This window comes from Anas platyrhynchos, chromosome 1, assembly GCF_047663525.1.
Source record: "Anas platyrhynchos isolate ZD024472 breed Pekin duck chromosome 1, IASCAAS_PekinDuck_T2T, whole genome shotgun sequence".
In the NCBI taxonomy this organism is placed as follows: domain Eukaryota; kingdom Metazoa; phylum Chordata; class Aves; order Anseriformes; family Anatidae; genus Anas; species Anas platyrhynchos.
The window spans coordinates 21,272,039-21,292,620 of NC_092587.1; the positions used below are offsets into that span (position 1 = coordinate 21,272,039).

Consider the following 20,582-nt stretch of genomic DNA (forward strand, 5'->3'; position numbering starts at 1 on the left):
CTACAAGCGCCTATACATATGCATTACCTATCCCCGCCTTCCCTCGCTTCTCATGCTAATTAGCCTTTTGGCACCTTGCGCCTGCGTAGAGCCTCCCAAGAATTGTGGGCAGGGGTCTTTGGGACGTGGGCAGGGGTCTTTGGGAGGAAGACCCCGAGTCTTCCTCACAGTGTACTTTTCACCTTTGGTCAGGAATCTGCTGAATTGGCACGTTTCTTAATTGCGAGAGCTGGTTGTTGCCAATTCTTCCGTTTGTTGTATCTTTATAATGAATTCCAATGTCCAATTTTGAGATTTATAGTCCTTACGTTTGTTTCTCTGTCCGTCTGCCGCTTCCTTATCATGAGTTCCAGTGTCTTGTTTCAAGATATACAGTCCTTGTCTGGGGATTGTCCTTGCCTCCCCAATGCCTCCCCAATACCTCCTTAATCATCCCTCTGGTCCTGTCACCAGTTCACCATGGGACAATGGGGGTTAGCTGGGGTCTGGGCCCTGCCACGGAACTCAGTGACTCTAAGCGCAGCTTTCTAGCAATAGTGGCAGCCTAGGTCTATAAAAACACACAGGTTTGCCCTTTAATTCATGTTTTATTAAATTTGATCAACATCTTAAAAATATACATGTAACAAAATACAACACTCATGACTGACAATAGAAATTCAAGACTTAACGAAAGCAGTTGAGAAAAATGCTTTTTCCTCAGAAATGCTGAATTACCCCAGTTTTTCTTTTCCAGGGGAGTGGAAGGAAGAATACACTTACAATGCTTTTGTTTTTTAAAAGTTTTTGAAGCCCAAGATAGCCAGATGCCCACCTAACCCATTTTGACATATCATAACCTAATTCAGACTTCAGTTTAGAGTGACTTTGAATTCCAAAAAGAACTTTAGTTTATTTTAAAGAAGTTCTGAACTGAAACTGAACATCTTGTGTTCTTCAGCTTCCTCTCGTGAAAACGTTTGACATACATTTTAGTCTCTTCTGAAATAATTTCCGTTTCAAAAATTTTCAAGGATTAAATGTCATTTCCCCTTCAGCATAACTGAAAAACCAGTGTGAACTACAAGAGCGTCACTTGGAATGGTTCTAAAAACAGGACTGTGAAGACTGACCTAATTATTCAAATTATATTCAAGTTTACATTATTGAAGTTACAATCACAGAAAAATGCTCCTGAACATGAGTACAAAAATGTATCCGAAATGCTGGAAAACAAGACACATTATGGCTAAATAAACTTCCTGAGGCAATAATTTTGACTATTCACATGATGTTACCGCTATGCCACTACCAAAATGGGGGATGGGGTATTGCTTTTTATTTTCTATATATAGAAAATATGCATTTGAAATGAGGGTAAAATGAAGTCCCCTTTCCACAGAATATTTACAGTACGTATATAAGTTGTAAACTTTATTTTAATCTTTACACTGCTTTATTCAATTATGTATTTGTAATTTTATATGTGCAAAATATTTTTTTCCACATGCCTTATATAGTTCAGGAAATTAAATTTAGTCTCAACCACAAAGTATGATCTAGGAAACTATAGCTGTTCAGCTGCTTTTCTTAACTTCCTGCAATTGACTGACCAGAGAAATTAAAGAACAGACTTTAAATTAAAGAACAGATTTGTTGAATCCTTTAAAAGTCATAGGAAAAATTCATGAATCTAAAGGACTCGTTGTTAAATTTAAAATTCCATTCCAATGAAACAATGGTAGTGGCTGCAGTGCAAGCATTTTGATGTTATGTTGAGTAATTTTGGAGTGTTTGGCTTGTATGATTACTCATTTCAGATTCCTGTCTTCTGGACTACTTTAGCATTCATGCAGTCAAGCTACTGCATGTGCAATCAGACTTTGCAGTCACAAATGACACAGGTTCCAATTTGTAGTAATGTAGCATGGGAGTAGGTAGGCTTCAAGTGTCAGTCTTGCATAATTGGTGCCGGTATAGAATTTACAAGCACAATGCTCTAGTTGAAATTGTGAATTTTAAGGATTTTAAAAACAGTAGGCAATTGTGAATAGTTCTTACTCTGTTTAGAGATCAACTGTCTTTTTTTCCTGATGATTTAAAAGGCAAAATTAAACGCATTTTCTTCTGTTGGGTAATACGGTTCTAAATTGAAGTCAATTACTTGAAATCCCATCCTTCACTGAAAAGAACAAAAATAAGATTAACAGTTATTAATCGAGCTCATACCACTATTCCCAAGTTGATAAGAACACTTTTATTAGAACCAGACCACTGCTCCTGGCCATTTCTTCTGAAAGCAAGCAGAGCTCTTTCTTTCAGAGATGCCCACCTTTACTATTGTTTAAATTTATGAATTTTCTTCTTTAAAAAAAAAGACCATTGAACAGAAATTTGTTTGCCTAATACCTGCCTAATTTGATTCCTTTACAATTGGCATACCTGCTTTTCAACTGCTTGTGAACGTCCTTTAAGCAGAACTAATCACTGACTTAATCAAAATTATTTCCAGTTATTTCAAAATGTTACCTGATTCTACATTGTATTCAGAAAACACATTAGCAATCAGAGCCAGTGTATATCTTATTAACCATGCTTTAAACACGTATTTTGATAGTTTTATGTCAGGATAAATAATATAAAATTTTGGAGTAACAACATTCAGAGTTCCCAAGGGAGTTCCTATGCTATGGAATTCAGTGCCTTCTGTCTCAATGGGCAGAATCAAAGGCACTCCTAGTTTCACACTGCTCACATCAGATCAATGTGCTCCCACTGACTTCAATGTCCCACTGACTTAAGAGAAACCGGTTGTACTTTGTCATCTCTTTAAAAACATATATATTAATAAGAACTACAGATGACTTACCTGAGCACTGAAGCATTTTCCAGTCCTGCTGAAGCCGGTCTTTTAATATTTTTATTTTATGTACTTTTTCTTGGGTAGGAGGTACGTAAGCTCCAGAGTGAGACACAGAAGCACCTGCTAGTGCTTTGGCTACATTTTGAATTAGATTTAAGTCTGTGTCCTGTTTAAGAAGAAAATGGAAAATACCCTTTCAATACAAACTTTCTTCATTCTAGTAATACCTGACAGAGTTTCAAACCAGCTTTTGTAAGTTGGAGAGTTAGTGGGGAACAGCTTAAAATAAAATCGTGTAGTGAATTATTCACTGTTTCCCAATAAAGAACTAGAAAGCATAAAAGCAACCAGAAATTACTGTTTCACAGGACACACAGAGAAACTGTGTTATAGTCACAAGATGCTGCATAGACAGAGAGCGTAAGCTGACTTCAAGAGATGAAATAAGTTCACAGAAGACATGCTCACTGGCACTTAACATGGAAGGGGAAGCTAATCTACAAACTGAGGCAAACTGTCACAACAGTATCTATTGTGTACAGACATAACCACGAGTTCAGGCCTTGCATTTATGCCTCAGCTTCCCAATCACACAGGCTGCCTACACCTTGGTGTGTGTCTGTGTCTGCCTTTCTTCTCCGGCCAGAGAGGAACTTGGGCTGTTTCTGTAATGAGCTCAGAGGTACCAACCAGCCAGTATTTTCAACTGAGCAGCTCGAGGCAGTACACAGCAGCCATGCTGCTGCTTGATTTGGGTTCTGCACTGCTCACTTTGAAGTACCATGGCTCAGCACCACTTCTTACCTCAATCACTGCAAGAATTCGAGATTCTGCTAGTCCTTGTAGTAAACCAAAAAGAAGAGAAATTCCACTTATTCCGATGCTCCTGTTTGGTCCAACAGCTATTACTATCAAATCGGGTTGATAACTATATGCTACAGGAAGAATGAATCCAAGTACAGCAGAAAAGAAGTCACTCCTGTCAGCATCCTTTAACAGCAATGAGAAACAGTTTAGCACAAATGTAAAGCCCCAAATTCCCAGAGAGGATAAAAAAAACATAACATGCACCTCAAAAAGCTTTTTTTCCTTTTTTTTTTTTTTTTTTTTTTGCATGGTAACTCTGCCTTCTTGAAGATAAAATACAGTAGCCACCGAACATTTCCTCAAACCTATGCATTCTAATACACCCTAAAGATCTGTTAAGGAGTAGCACCATGGAAAGGTCAAAAAAGGAAATATGTTCAAAGGTGCAAATTAGAGAGAGGAGTAATTCTCAGTGCCATTTTATGAATTTGTAAATATATTCTGTTATAAAAAAGTTTTTATCTTATGTTGTTTCCAGAAAGTGAATCTTACCTCTTTCCAATTCAGAGAAATAAAATGTTTAGAGCTCATCGTTCCAGATTGTTCTTTCTCGCAAATATTTATCACAAGTACTTTTCTGTAATCAAAAGCCACATCTCAGTACTTCACCAACAACTTCCAGTGAGATAAAAATATCTCCCTTCTTCCATCGTTCCTTAAATACTAAGTCATATCTCAAGAGCAAATAATTATTTGCATTATTATGTGCTATCATGTAAGCACCAATTAAAACTGAAATCATACCTTTTTCAAGATATTAAAAAATATTTTTAAAAAGTATTAAAGACTACAAGCAATCACTTTTAAAAAGAAGAGATAGATATAGATATATAGATATATATATATCTATATATATATAAGATATATATCTATATATATCTATATATAGATATATATATATCTATATATATAGATATATATAGATATATATAGATATATATCTATCTATATATATAGATAGATATATATATAGATATATATCTATCTATATCTATATAAGATATAGATAAATAAAGATGACTGTCAATAAAGAATTCAGCACAAGCACACCCAACTCTGAAATTACACAGCACATATTTTAATGTATATGAAGAACCAAGTTATTTTGCTTTTTTATTCTCAGACCCTACCCTTATGCTAAGCATCAGCACCATAACTGTGTGCTAGGTTTTTGTTGCAAAACTCATGGTTTTGGCTTTCCATCTGATCTCTTTATTTGAGACCAACTGAACTTTTCCTTTTTGTGCTTTTTCTTTGGGGTGGAAGTGTTGCTTGTTATGTTTTTTTTTTCATCTGAAGCAGCAAATGAAAAGTCTATGAGAGAGACAGGCATGGGATTTTTAAAGAAGCAGATGACACAACATCAGAAAGAGGGAAGTTTAAGGACTGTGGCTTTGCAGCACACTATCTGCCATGTCCTAATGCTATGCTGGGTCATAATTTAAACTGCTGTATGTTAAATGCCTGTTACCATTCCCTCTCATAATCTCCACGTTTTCAGAAACCATAATGCTGAAACACTAAGACAAAACAAACAACAAACACGTAGTTTGCAACATATGCAAACTGTTTATTAGTAAGTTTTGAATATAAAATGTACTAAGCTGATTCTATAGTGTCATACACCCACTTAGTGATGTGTAGATGGCTATACAAGATTTGAGGCATGGAAGAAATGCGTCTGGTTTTATTAGGGCTTCTTTAAATTAGTAAAAAAGTGAATCTAGATAATTCAGTTAGGACTACTGTATTTTTGCTCTTGAAAAGGAACAGAAGCAGTCCATGATATCATTGGAATTTTATTAGATTTATTGTATTTGTGAAAGTTGCTTATTTGCTGCGTGATTTTATTCCTTCCTTATTTTACTTCTCTTTACAACTACTAGTCACATCCTTGTTCTCTTTTCCTAAAGAAGGCAATTTTTAAAAGATAACAAATGAAAAAAAAAAAACCACCATGAATTACAGCATGATTTATATGGGTATTCCCAGATGGGAAAACAGACTGATTTAATTTGACTGTACACATTTACAGGAGTATCTCCAACAGGGACATAATCCACATGTGAAATCAATGTTGCTTAGCTGAAAACTGTCAACAGTGAATTTCACATTCTCCTTTTTGCTGAATGGATAGAGCTGTATGTTTAACTAAGAGGTTCCTGCACAGAGCTTGACTCCTGATTTAATTAATACAGACTAAGAAAATGCTCATAGAGCATTCATCCTGGGAGATGGTGGAGTCACCGTCCCTGGGGGTGTTTAAGGAAATGTTGGACATGGTATTTAAGGACACAGTTTAGTGGGTAATAGCGGTGGTAGTGGAAAGTTGGACCTGATGATCTTGCTGATCTGTTCCAACCTTAATGATTCTATGATTCTACGTGCCTCTTGCAATTACTGCAGGGCTAAAAAAGATCCTGATCAATCCAATCGTGTGTTTCACAAGCAGGTAAATTTAGACCAAAGTCTGTATATCTGTAATAGCATATCTCATATTGGTGATTTTAGTTTGATCATACATGCTTTCATGCTATCAGTGATTTTAATATCATTTATATTTCTCTCATAACTTACCACTTTAAAATTCCCTTTTAAATACTTGCCTTCTTTATTACTTTGTACTTTCAATATTACATTTTCAGTAAAAATCCAAATTGTGATTGATATAGAAGGATTGTACTTTAAACCTGCTATTAAAACTCACATAGCATCATTTAGAGATAGAAGTTTGTCCTAGAGATATATTTTGGGATGCTTTGTATTTTGTTTCAGGTTAAACTTGAATGAAAATCAGCTCATGACTGATTCCTTAGTGCAGATTTCATCAAACATATGGACACTTATGAACATTTACAGAACTTAAGGGATTTGACTCCTTAAAGTAAAGAGAAACCTCACCCATCTTCTGTGTTTGGTACGATCTGCATGTCTCCAACAAATACGCAAAGCACTCTGTAGAACACAAAGAAAAATCATGTATACGTGTATTTACATCTGCAAGTAATTTTTTTTTTCCCCAATTAGTGCAATTTATTTAAAGAGTTTACATGTAGATTAGACATAAAACAGAACGTACATTGTTTCTGAATTTGGTTCATTAGAAGTAAAAAGAAAACAAATTTATGAGCTCAAGGGAACTCTCCCACCAGTCCTATGGGTAGGAAAAAAAAAAAAACAAAAAGCCCTCAGGGCAAATAGAGTTGAAATCTAGCAAAGAAAACAAGACAGAAACAACAGTCATCCTTAAAAATGTTTTGCCTTTGGTAACGTGAGGTTTTTGCTGGCATATACAACACTGTCTGTACAGCCGATTGAAAATGCTAAGCACATGGAGAAGTTATTTGTTCCAAAATTAAGCTTTTCAAAGGCAACTTTCTGTATTTCATACACTTTTATCTTACTTTAACACTTTGCCTAAGGGTACCAAATGCAAAAGATTCAAATTCACCTTTGAAATCCAAAATGAACAGAGTATCTTAGTGCTACACCAACAGAAGCAGAAGCTGTGGGTGAATCTGTAATTCCATTGCATACCTGCAAAATACATTTGTTATTCAGAAATAATTAATGCTGCAGAAGATCACGCTATTCCTTATTTGTCCCAACTGTAATTTTACTCGGTTATATGTATCACTCAAACAAAGCTGTGTGAAAGGGATCCTGAGGTTAAGAGGTTAGTAATTCATTTTCAACAGGCCACATTTGATCATTATGCCAAGAGCTGTTGTATTATTTCAGAAGTGTGGTGCTATGCTGAAAAGCTACTGCAGAAAAAAGCTTTTGCAGGGGAAGGTCATCTTTACTGTGTCTCTCATTAGTCTGTGGATTGGACACACTCACTTGGCCAGTAGGCAAACTACACCTGAAAAACAGACAAGGAAAAGGAGGCTATCCCTGAACTCTGACTCTTCCTTTAACCTACACAAGCTATTCCTTTCTGGAAACGCAATGACAGTATTATTCCATCAACCTTGAAGTGTTCATTTGTGTTCCATAGTGCTTCGAACTCTACATGGAAGGTAAGCAAAAAGATAATGCATGCTCTCCCTCTTTGTATCTGTCAACACAACGAGCTCAGCTTAGCATCTGCAACTCATGACAAGTTCTATTTCCTTTTACTGGTAATTTTTCGCATCTATTTATAGACTCTTCTAGAGGCATGTGCAGCTTATAATGTTAGAAATTTGTCCCTGAAATTTAGTCATGACTAACAACAGCAGGAAGAAGGCCTATAAGAAAGAGGCCATTCTGACAGGTAAGTCTTCCTCACTGGCTTAATACTTTAAAGAGGGTTTGTCATTCAGAGAAAGACTGATTTATTACGACATAATAAAAATCTTGTATTTTTTTTTAACTTCAATTTTTTTTCTCTCTGTTTCTCAAAACATTTAAATATAAATACAAACTTGCAACCTCTAAGCCTGCCTTATCTTCCTTCCTGACCCTGCAAGAATCAGAGTACTGAATTGGAATTACTCTGTTTAGAGTCATAACACACACTGGTGTTGTAAACCATGCCATCAAAGTGATCAGGGGGAAGGGGCAGGAAAACAAATGACAGAGTAAATTACTGTGTATATATAACGGTAGGGGTGTACAGCTTTGTGTAGAATGGCATCTTAAAATCCAGGGTGATGCAGAAGTAAACTCTCTTCTAAAGACTGAAGGCAAAACTTTGTGCATTCAGACAGGAAAAAAAATTGAGATCTCTTGCTCTGCTTTCTTGCTGCTGCTCACTGGTGAGCAGCCTTCTGCCTCCAGCAAACTGGAAGAGTGAGCTCTTCCAGGGCTCACCTGTACATGTCTGAAAATGGTAAGAAAGTTCTTACTGCCTCATAAGCTGTGACTGCAGCAAAGCTGGACAATATCTTGGCCCAAAGATAATTAGAACAACGTTTTGGGGTTAGCAGCTATTCCTAAATGCTTTCTCATGTTGCCTACTCACTCTTGCTATCTAGCGTGGTCAGGATGAGGTTAGTGGGGTTGCGAACTACATAGTATCCAGATGACAGCGTAGAAGCTGGAGTCAGAGGAATACACCCCAATCCTCATGATTAAAGCACGTAATTCTTACCTCCTTCTTTAGTATTTTATCTAGGATGGCCAACATACTGCCAAGAGAGTGCAAGGTTTTGTCCTCTTTCACAAGGTCTGCATAAAAGTCACTGTAAAATAAATTATATGGAGAAAAAGTAGTTTAGGGACAATAACGCTTTTGAAGAGGACACTGTCTAACAGTACTTTGCAGTTACTGCTGACAGGGTACACTTTGTACAGATGCTGCACATTCACTCTCAAAGACTTAGCCCTGGCAGGAAGATGACAACACTCTTGCCTGACAATCTTAAACTCCCTAAACCTGTTTCCATTCTGCATTGGAAAGAAGACAAAAAATGCATGATGATACTCAGAAAATAAAATTCTGTCAGAATTAGACTTACTAAGTTAAAAAGTTGAGCATCTCAAATCAGACCAGTCTGGTGGGTGTGATTTTTTTTTTTTTCCAGCTAAAAGTGAACTTTAAGGCATCTTCCTAATAAAACCTCTTCCTAAATAAACACATTTGCACTGTTCTCTCTTGAAATAATTTTCTCTCAACTATTCTGATTAGTTTTGTAAAGGACTTTAAGGATATGATTGATAACGAACACCAATTTCTTCATTTTTCAAAGTAATTCTGGTTATGTCTGAAGAGACTGAGGCCAGAAACACCATGGCAGAGACAAAACTAGATGACAGTCTGTACCAAGACCTCTCATCCTTACACTCATGCTGGGAATTAAATAAATAGGACCAACCTGGCAAGAGCTTCTACTTCATTTTTGTCCATTTCCTTCACCACACAAACAGGTGCTGGGAGCAAGTATGCTGAAGCTTTTGACTGAGTTGTTGCTGTTCTGATGGGAGGCACTGGAAATAGAATATTTCTCATGTGCAATTCCAGAAATCTTTCTATTTTGGCAGCTTCATTGTTGTTAGTTATCTTATCCTCATGGTCTGTAGAGGGATTTGTGTTAGTCTTCTTTGGTAAGTGTGATTCAGTGCTCAAATTATGCAAAAATGATGTGTCTAGAGGGAAAAAAAAAAGAAAAAAGAAAAAAGAAGGGTTTCACATGTATTACTTTTGGAGCAGGGTGTTAATATTTATTTACATTTATTTACAAAACAAAGCACACCTATACTTTGTGTGCATGCTTACTTCCATGCACTAACTACAATGTTTCCTGCCACAGATGTTATTTTCCAACGATGCTACATTTCTTTTTAATCTAAGGACAGGTCATCAACAATAATAAACCTTACCTCCATTTTCTTCTCCACACAGAAAACAGCATACTCAAACAAAGATATTAAAGGACTACTTTTTGGTGTGATGTTTGACAGCTTTGTCAGTTAACAGAATTATTATTATTTTTTTTCAGACCAGTTGAGGGTTTGGCCCTGTATGAAGCCTCACAGTGCTTCACCAATCATTAGACAAATCACTGGTAGTTCAATTCATTTAAACCAGAGAAAATAATCATTTTGGATTTCTGTATGATTTAATTTACCAATCACATTTAATTACCTTCATACATCAACCATTTCCAATAGGGTTTGTGTGCTGCTCTCACATTCTGAATAGATTCAATAGCACTAAAAGAGAAACAGGTTTTACAGTATCAGCAGCGATGAAAGTACAGGAAACACAATTTAGCTCAATGGAAAACAAAACACATAACTGAAAATGAACAAGATCTGGTCTATTCCAAAAACACAGAACAGAAAATTAAAGAGAATGAGAGTTGATAGCCAGATTTTCTGGAAAGATTAGATTCAAGAGTCATTTAAAGAAAGTGAAGAACATGTGCAATTATGTGCCTTTTAAGTAAACTCATTTACACATATTGAGTGAAATCCTGACTGCTGCTGGATGAAGCACAGCTGTCCCTGACTTCAGGAGAAGCAGGATTTTGTGTCTTTCTCTGCTCTGTCAGAGATTTTATCATCTCATCAGAGATTACAGAATGTACAGATGTAGTTAAATTCACCCAAAAGCTAAACTACCTGTTCAGAGAGACTGAAAGAGGGGCAGAAAACAAGTAAATCACATTCCTTGCTGTTCTTGAACTCTTTTTTTACTACCACTGTTAGCACTACAGGCAAATGGCCCTTTTAAGCTACCTGTCATACAAACATAATTCACGTCACGGGAAATCTGGGACATATTCCGTATACATGGAGATTATCTGTAAGGTGTTCAGGTGCTGGACTGATATAATGGGTGAATAAGTGATCAACTCTTTATTACCTAGGATGATAGCAACCTGGTATATTATAATTCACAGAGGAGAAAAAAAAGAGGTGCTCCAAGTACTATGGGATACACTGGGAGCATCAAGTGGTCCTGGAGTCTGAAGAACTAATCTCTGAAATTACATACTTTCCAAAATACTGGGTGTTACTAACTGGCATTGCCTTGATTACAGCAGGACTGTCTCAGCACTGAGAAAGATCTCTGCAGGGTAACAAGGCCCAAGGATAAATAGCATAAAATTATGTGTGTCATTAAGAACTTCTTGAAACTCGAAATCATTTCAGAAACAGAAGTATGCAAAACTGCATCTTGGATGACTTTCTCAGAAAGCAAGTTATTCAAAGCAGAAAATTATGTATTATAAAGCATCATATAAAACCTTGTGTCAGCAAAGTGTTCAAAGCATGCATATTTTCAGTCTTGTTGATAAACACACGGGCTAGTCTAAAATTATTCACATGCTTACCTTAGGGAAGGGGCCATCTCTCCAGTTACTTGAGGTATAGGATCTCTAAGCAAAGCTTTTACAGTCATGCAGACTGATTCAGACAAGGACTTCAGGTGGTATCCACCCTAGAAAAGAAGTATTTTGTGCCACGTAAGGAACAAGTAGTTGTGGAATCTGAAACTCATCACAGGAAATAAATAAACTTTTGAAATACATCTGAATTCACATAAATGAAGATTATATGCAAAGACATTTAAGTCGTTTGCATATTGAAAATTACAAAGAGGCTACTTGCTGGACCACGGGCATCCCAGGACTCAACTCACTTTATCATGGTTCAATTCATTTTGGAAAACAGATGCCCTGAAAACGTTAAAAAAATATTTTCTTGCACTCATCTCCACAGCGTGCCACTTCCTACAATTCTTATGGAAGACTTCTTAGAAGATAAATATTATCGCTGTCCTCTAAAATGTCTGCACAAGGGAAATCTCCCACAGCCTGACACTTCTAGGATATGCCTGTCCTGATGATTTGGCAGAAGGTGGAGAAGAACTGAAGACAGATTTAAGACTGCTGAATTGAAGACGATAGACTGCTTCCTGCATACCACTTGCAGAGCCGTCACATCATCTGTATCATGAGGGGGTGCTTATCTGCACTTCAGCTAGCAGACAGAAGTACCTATAATAACCTGCTGAAGAAAAGGATGACAGAAGACAAGTCAAGCAAAGCAGAGGTCAAGTTAATCAATTCCTAAACAATTCAGTCTTGGAGACCTTGCTGGCAGTAATGAATGCACAAAGTTATTTACCTGAAAAGTTAACATTTTTCTAACATGCAAAAGGGGAGTAGAAATGTAGATCTCAAAATGAGGAAAGTGTTTTTTAAAAAAAGAGCTCTTCAAAAAGATCTCCTGCTTTTTTGATTAAAAACATCTAAGCAAGTTTAGCAAGAGCTCTGTTAACAAGTAAGAGAATATTTATGTTAAAGGTTTTTTAAACTCCTTCTGGAGTAAGACAAAATTGCAGAAGAATTGGTAATGCAATTTATTCACTAAATACATTTTAATATGTTGGGGACTGTCCAGAGCAGCAGTCTACAGTCGCTGCATACAAGAACTGAACACATCTGTTAAGGATGTGGTTTTGGAACAATGACCATATGCTCCATTTCAGTGTTTTAAGTTTTAAAAAAATCAACTCTTAGGCATCAGAAGAAATGCGTTGTCAAATCTTTGCCATTTTTGTACTCCTGATTCTCACAGAGATATAAAAAGAAGCAATGACTTTGTTAAGTTTCAAGTCTTTACCTCTAAGATGACACATAGCTTTCCATTAGCTAGCTGCATCAGGAGATGGGTAAGGTGGGCAAAAACCTCAGGAGTGGCATTCATCTGACCCTAAATCAAAGAAAATATTTGTAAGAGATGAAACCCTGAATCAAAAACACTGGTGAAAAAAACAAAACAGACAATCTGAAATACATGAGACTGAGTCAGAATACTGGAACACTCACTTCTGATTGTATTTAACAAAATGCCGAACCAACTGCTTTAAAGAAAGGTGCAAAAAATGATGCAGTAATTATGCCTGAATAATTTGTCTTTACATGTCTCATGGTATTTAATGAGTTGGGGTCAGCTTAAAGGCTCATACATGTATTTTTAGCTTGGTCATAAGTGAATTTCACCTAGCAGTCACTGGACATTGAGGATGCAGGAATATTTTACAAACACCTTTATGATTGACAACAAAACCCACAGCAAGTTACTTACTTCAGGGTCTCCAATTCCTGAATCATATCCAGAGGAAACAAGAACCAGTTCAGGATCAAACTGTAATAAAACAGAGATAGCTGTTAACACATTCTTTTGTATTTTGCATTGGATTTCAACCAAACCACATTCAGCTATTATTTCAGCCAGACCATAAATTATTTCAGTCAGACCATAAACACAAATACTCTACTTGAATTAAAAAGTAACATTACCCATTTAGACTGTTTTCATTCTTGATGGAAAAGTTGCAGAGCTTTGTACTGAATATTTCAACACTAATGTTTCGTAAACATTATTATGTTGATCAGGACATCATTCGTACCAGTAGAAATTACATGTTAACTGTGCTACTGGCAAGTACTGCAAGATACTTTCTACAAGATATTCAATGGTGTTTATGAAATAGCCTTTGGTTTTGCTATTCGAAAAACAGAGCAGTAAAAAAGTACCTCAAAAGCCATTGGAAGCAACACATGAAAAAATGCAGCAAGGTAATCTGAATTTCCCATCCCAACCTGCAAAATGTGAGAAATATAGGTCAGATCTTCCTGGTGGAATAACAGATTTTTCTGAGGTTCTTCATGACTTTAGGGAAAGATAGTATCAAAAGTTAAAGATTAGGCAACCATATGAGATAGAGTAAAACAAACTCCACGTATTTTAAGTGCATACACATCCAGCATTTTTAGTCTTAAGTATGAGCTTCAGTTCTGTGCTGAACGAAGATGGATCTTCTGAAACACTTTTTGATTTGATAGGTAAGATATTGGAGAAAGAAATAATGTGCATGTCTGTCTCTCCCTCATTTAAAAATAAATAAATAATCAAATTCTGAGCCATGTTTCTCTGCAGACATTCCACTGACAGAAATGAGGTACACTGTGCTATAACATCTGCCAACCAAGCGAAGCAGTGCATTTCTCATAAAGCATTAACTAATGCATGAGAAATAAAGCTATTGCATTTGCTTTATTGTGTTGTAAGCAACATTTACCTTATTCCAAGGCAAATTGATATTATAGCCTTTTCCTTTTCCCAGACCTACAGCATCATAATCAGATTCTTTGAGTGATGGCCAGAATTCTTGATGTTCATAGCGATGCCAGGAAAAATACAAAACACTGAAAGATACAAGAAACAGATTTAACTTGACAAAAAGGTTCCACGACTGACCTTATGTCCTGAACTTAGCCTAATTACTGAGTGAAAGCATGAAGACAGAATCAGCCTTTGCCCTTTTTTCTCTAACAGTCCTGGACTGCAGAAGTTGGTACAGGAGGTCCTATATCAAAATTAACCTATGATAATCGCTAGAATGTCTTGTATGCACTCCCTTCAGATCAAAGACAGGACATTTTCAGAAGAGCAGACTTGTTTATAGAACCTAATTCTGTGTTGTTTTGTTTTGTTTTGTTTTTTTTCAGAAAACAGTAAAAAGCTCATCTGTTTTACCCAAATACTACCTGAATATTTACACTGAGAGATTCCTGAATAGAAAGAATGGAGATACTACCTAAATACTCATATGGAGAGATATCACTACTGGCAAACTAAGATAGCCATATTGCTCTTTTTGTGTTTGTTATTCTTTACAGTAAGATAAATTGAAATATTTCTGTCAGGTTTTTCCCTCTACTTGATAACAAGTAAAAAACAACAGTCACTAAAATAGCAAGAACAATATTTTATAAGATTCTAGTTTTAGAAAGATAAGGAATCTTACTCTACAGAAGCAAGCAATATTTAACTGGCTAACATAAAGAATGAAATATCCTTCAAACCTTGGATCCTCTTCAAATATATACTGAGTTCCTTGCCCGTGGTGCACATCCCAGTCAACAATGAGGATTCTACAAAGATCAGTAAAATAAAACATTCAGCAGAAGCAGAGCACTTAGATCTAAAGGAAATGCAGATGAATAAATACGTTTTTATAACCCAAAAGGTATGTGACACACAGAAAGGTCTAAACATTAATCTAAAAAGGTATCATGTCAAATGGTTATCTAAATGCCATAACTGAATGAAAAGCTTCTTTAGGGTCAATGCACCTACCTCTGTAGACTGTATTTCAATTTTGCATATTCTGCTGCAATAGCAACATTGTTGAATAAACAGAACCCGTTAGCTGCATTCCTCTGACTGTGGTGACCTGGAGGTCTAAAACAAAGTTTTATACCATTACTCACAACAAAGGCAATTTTGGTAAGAAATAAAGACTTGCTCATATTTTTTACCTTACTAATGCCATTCCATTGCACACTTTTCCTAACATCACAGAGTCCACTAGTTGCAAAGTTGCTCCTACTGCTAGTCTGGCACAGCGGTAGGTGTTCTGAAAAAGAGAATCTCATGGTTAGCATCAATCTGTTTTAGACTAATCACAAATGACGTGCTTTGCACCCCAACAGGAAATAGACATAATTCTACCCTACAGTAGTTGTAAGCAGATAGTTAAAAGCAGAATTTTACAACACAAGTTCCAATGAGTTCTCTACTAGGTTTATCTGTGATGGTCATATCCTTTAAAAGGATGTGCTCTCCAGAGGAGGTAAGAAACATGAGATGTATATACTGAACTGACTGGTTCTACTGAATTAACATGGCATCTCTGAAAATAAGGAACAAAATCTTACAGAAGCAAACCAGAAAAGACTTCCCCTCCATTACCCAGCACAGCATTTAAGAGTGACTGTTATTAAAATGCAATTTGCAGGCCACTAATGGCTTACAGTGATGTAGTTAAGTAACAAAGTGAAAAAACTTGAGTAGTGTGCTATACTGGTATGATACAATTACAGAATAGATGACAGAACACTTAACCAGTTTAAATTACAGCATTACACTAAACTGGAAACAGATTACAATAATGTCATAAATACATGCAAATATATTTAGATGGCAAAAAAACTTATTGCCAATGTTCTCCTACTTAGAAAACTGCCACACAAATGCCACAATACAAATACGTGCAACTCCCAATTGGGGAAGTAGTTTAATTTACACACCGGATGAAAGAAAAAAGCATCATAATTCCCAGACACTCTTTTCAGTTCCTCTTCGTCCATTGTCTGTGTGCTTTTTGCAACTTCCAAGTGTTCTGAACTGCAGAGGAGAGAGAGAATAACACAACACTTAATTAAGCAAATCGACTTATAGCTTTAAATGCAAAATGTAATGAAAACAGAACATATGTTAAAAGGGGCTTGTCTGTGAGACTTCACACGCCCAATACCCTGGAACGCCAGTTGCAGGATACAGCGAAGAGAATCGGGAGCACCATGAAAGCAAGAGTTCTTGGATGCCATAAGAATATGACAATTATTGTTCTTCCTTTTCCAGTGGCAAAAGGGCTTAGTCGTGTTAGCACAAAAAGGCTGCTTATTCACTATGCAGTGATCTGTTTTGCAATGCATGCTACATAAAAATGCCATCCCAATAAGAACTAAATTAGGATTTTGGCATTCATCAGCACGTGAATTATGACTCTAGTCCTCCTCCGTTCATGAAAAACAGATTATCTGAATGAATCCCTTATCAGGTGTGTACTAACTCCTTTTTTCACTAGTTCAAGAGTGCAGTAAGTACTAAGGCACTAGAACCAACATTCCACCAAATCTCTGTCACTGCTCTCTTGCTATTGTGTAGTGAGCTGGAAATAGAGGCTGACGGCATCGACTCTCCAATGTGTCCTAAGCCAGGATTACAATGACCATAGATGCTTTCCCCTAGGTGGAACACCAAAGCAAGCAGAATTTCACAACAAAGTGAGACAAACACTAGTGCTGCCTAATGGAAAGTAAGCTAAACAATGGCTATAAAACGAAGGTGTTAACAGGAATAAACCAGTATGAACCTGAGTGTCTGTGTAATTATTAGTTTAACTTTATCATCAGCCTCATACCTCACTGTGAATGCAAGCAAAACATTTTTGTAGGAGCTATATACCTGTCTCAACCTGAAAGCGCTTTAAAAAGGAAAGAGGTCTATTATCTTTGGCTTGCCTATGGAAACCAAAACAAGACCTTTGTGAGTTTATTTGTCCCATGTAATCTAGAAGAAACAACTAAACTGGGTACAGTCATCAAGTCTCTTCAGTACCCAATCAGCAACATACATACTATGAAAATAAATTATATCGGTACACAGCACTAACTGCATTCTAACGAGTATATTACGAGGAAAAATAGTGCTCTGGAATCTGCTTCCCCTCCTTCTTCGGGAACTGCTTTTAAGGGAAGGCTCTCACTCTTGGCTACGCTGCAGTTGTGTTGAGTAGTTCTATCTGTGACCAGCCCTGAACCCCACTGATCTGGACTTGGACCCTGATCTCCTTAACATAAGGCCTGCCAAACCACCCTGAACTTATCAAGTAATCTAAACTCTTGGCTGAATCTGGTTACCATCACATCTTTGGGGAAAAGAGACGGTTATCATCTTTCTAAATAAATGTCACTTTTTTTTTTTTTTTAAATGTTCTGTTCCAATTTTTATTAGAAGTTTACTTTTAATACTATATATAAAACAGCATTCATTGCTCAAGAATACAGAGTGAGAATGGGGATTTAGTAGAACAGCAGATTTGCACTTCGGCACCTAAACCATACATATACACATATTGTTTGTACAACTCTAAGTCTGACACATTGCCATTGAAATTACTGAAAGTCATTGAGTTTTACAGCAGACTTCCATTTTCAAATGAAGCAAAATATGATCATGGCAATTGTTATTTCATTGGATTAATCTGAATGGTGATGAAAATAAATTTCAGACCTGTGAACTAACAGGATCTCCTCTTCAGTTCCTTCTCTGGCAGGCACATGGACACATCTTTCCACAAGATGGTAAAACTGAAGCTGCTCATAGGAGGCTGACAGTCTTTCTGGCACTTCGATATCACAGATAGGACTAGAAATAAGTGATAATCATATTACTATAGCACTATATCAGCATAGTTTACAAGTATTAATAACAATGCCTAACTTTTAACTTCCCATTGTGAGAAGATTCAGTATCTTCAGAGGGATGTGTAAGAATAAAAAAAAAGTTAAAAAAAATAATTCTTTAAATACTTTTCAGCTTGGAATTGTGTTAAAAATAATGATATAAAATCTCATATAAAAAGAATCACAATAGCATTTTTTGCTTCTTCTCTCATCACTTAAAGTAGCATTGGCTACTATACACACAGGAACACTGAAATGAAAATGTACTGTAGGTTACAGTGAAGGTCAACCGAGGAGAAATGGGTTTGGGAGAGAAGATAACAGCAGACTTCTACTTCAAGCACAACACAAGTACTGGTCTCACTTGCATAAATATAAGCAAGCAGCACATATAAATTTCTAACTGGATTTAATCGAAAGGTTTCAGATAAGTAAGTATATCTGTATATTTTTTTTCCTTGAATTCAATGATATTCAGCTTTATAAGCAATTTAATTAGCTTAAAATACTTTTATTTTGGAGATACTTTAGGGGTTTACTCAGATGCTTGAAGCTAGAGACTTGTCTTATTAAGGCCTCCTGGACTGGATGGCTACAGCTTCTCACATCCAACTTCAGATTAATAATTATGGCATCTGAATACAAAATAAGAATTGAAAAAAAAAAAAAAAGTTTTTCTACAAAAGGATAGACTTTCTGTTTACTAGGAAAATGACAGGATATCTATCACGAGACTTTTCATAATACATTTACAAAGAATTCATTCACTTGATATTTCTCTTAGAAGGCCTAATAAGAATCTATTCATAAGAAGGACAGGATGTTATTGACTTACTCATCCCAAAGCAGTTTATGACTGGTCATTTCCTCATCATAAATCAATGCTGTTCCTGAAGCCATTGCCATAGATAGAACAAAACAAAAATCCCCAGATGCGTATTTCAGGCTAGAAACAAACGTACAATAAAACAAGCTTAATATCGTAATAATAAGTGAGAACACGTGATAATAAGTGAGAACATAATAAGTGAGAACACGTGTACACAGCGTACCTGCTTGTATGAGGATTTTGCACTTTGAGTTTGTAAGTACAAAGTGAAATCAAAGAAAATCCTTTAGGAGGAACCCGGACAAGACTGGGTGGTGAGGCAAGAGTGCAAAACCTGATGGCAGGGATCTGGATGCTGGCCTCGCACAGGCAGGATTCCCGATTATCCAAATGCTTAGAGCCTCAGCAGAGGTGTTTCTGGTGCAGGTGAGGGGTTGCACAAGCTCTCCAAGCCCCACTCGCCCAGGCTATGGACCTTTTGAAGGCTGCAGAGGAGCTGAGGTCAGGCCTGTGCATGCCTTCTCCCAGGCGTTACGCGGGGATAGTCACCTGCTGGGGCTGACATGAAACAAAACAGGCATTTGTGAAAACTTCAGGTATAAAGCCACGGAGTAACACGATTACATACACCGCAGATCCCACAATACAGCGATTTACCGTGTTTAAAGCTTCTTTCAAAAAACAAACAAAAAAACATTAGAGGGATTTATTTAAGAAAACCAGATGCAGAGAAAGAGGGCTCAGACCGCAGCACCACCTCACCGCAGCCCAGGAGCAGCCGGCGGCTCTGCCAGCCCAGCTCTGCGAGCCCGCTGGGCCCCTAGCCACCTCCCTCCCTCCCTCCCTCTTTCCCCGCCTCCCTCCTTCCCTCCCTCCGTGTGGGGAAGCCCGGCCACCCCACACGGCCTCCAGCAGCCCCCGGAACCCCGCAGGCAGCTCCCCGGTCCCCAGCAGGGCGGCCCCGGCCTCCCCGCACACACCGGCCGCAGCTCCCCGGGCACCGCGGCTCCGGCGGCTCGGGGCGGGCCGAGGGCAGCCCCCGCCTCGGAGGCGCCGGAAGATTTGCTAAGAAACGCCCCAGCCCTAAAAGGGGTTTGCTTTATGGTTTGCTGCCGCTTATGCCGCTATACGCAGCGCTGGTGTAGAACAGGAGACCTTAAAACGTGTAAAATGACAGATTTGCCCCGAGGCTGCTTTGCTTTGCCAGAGCTCCGTAAAGTAGGTCTGACAGTTCGAACAATACTTCCATGCCAAACATCGTTCAACTACACGTATTATTAAGTTTTTAGTACATTAACAAGTAGGAGAGCAAATAAACAAACAAAGCAGGGCTTCCTCTCAAGTAAAGGGGAATAAATATACAAGTAACCCTCGAGCTAACACAATTATTCCTCTGTTTTTACATAGTAACAAGAGTCCACCCCTCAGTAATTCAGACTGCAGTCGCAGGCTGGCTGAGGCTGGAAGGGACCTCTGAAGATCCGCGATGTTTCTCTGGCACCTTTTAAATGGGTCGCTCACTTCGGGGCCTGCACGTTGTGCTGACGTGAACCCCATCAGACGCCCC

At 37.4% G+C, this 20,582-nt stretch overlaps 1 protein-coding gene across 1 annotated transcript; it reads right to left on the bottom strand.

The window, feature by feature from the left end:
- Positions 1-567: 567 nt before the first annotated feature.
- On the bottom strand, positions 568-20,092 carry HDAC10 (histone deacetylase 10). The gene is made up of 22 exons (XM_027458275.3): positions 19,996-20,092; positions 19,239-19,573; positions 19,022-19,132; positions 18,014-18,148; positions 16,246-16,342; positions 15,475-15,572; positions 15,293-15,397; positions 15,019-15,087; positions 14,232-14,358; positions 13,687-13,752; positions 13,235-13,294; positions 12,770-12,859; positions 11,476-11,582; positions 10,281-10,348; positions 9,511-9,781; positions 8,787-8,877; positions 7,161-7,246; positions 6,611-6,664; positions 4,202-4,286; positions 3,647-3,832; positions 2,849-3,008; positions 568-2,161 (listed from the first exon to the last, which is right to left on the bottom strand). The coding sequence occupies exons 3-22, from the start codon at positions 19,090-19,092 to the stop codon at positions 2,136-2,138; spliced, it is 2,052 nt and encodes a 683-aa protein (XP_027314076.2). The 5' UTR covers positions 19,093-19,132; positions 19,239-19,573; positions 19,996-20,092; the 3' UTR covers positions 568-2,135.
- Between the last annotated feature and the right edge of the window lie 490 nt (positions 20,093-20,582).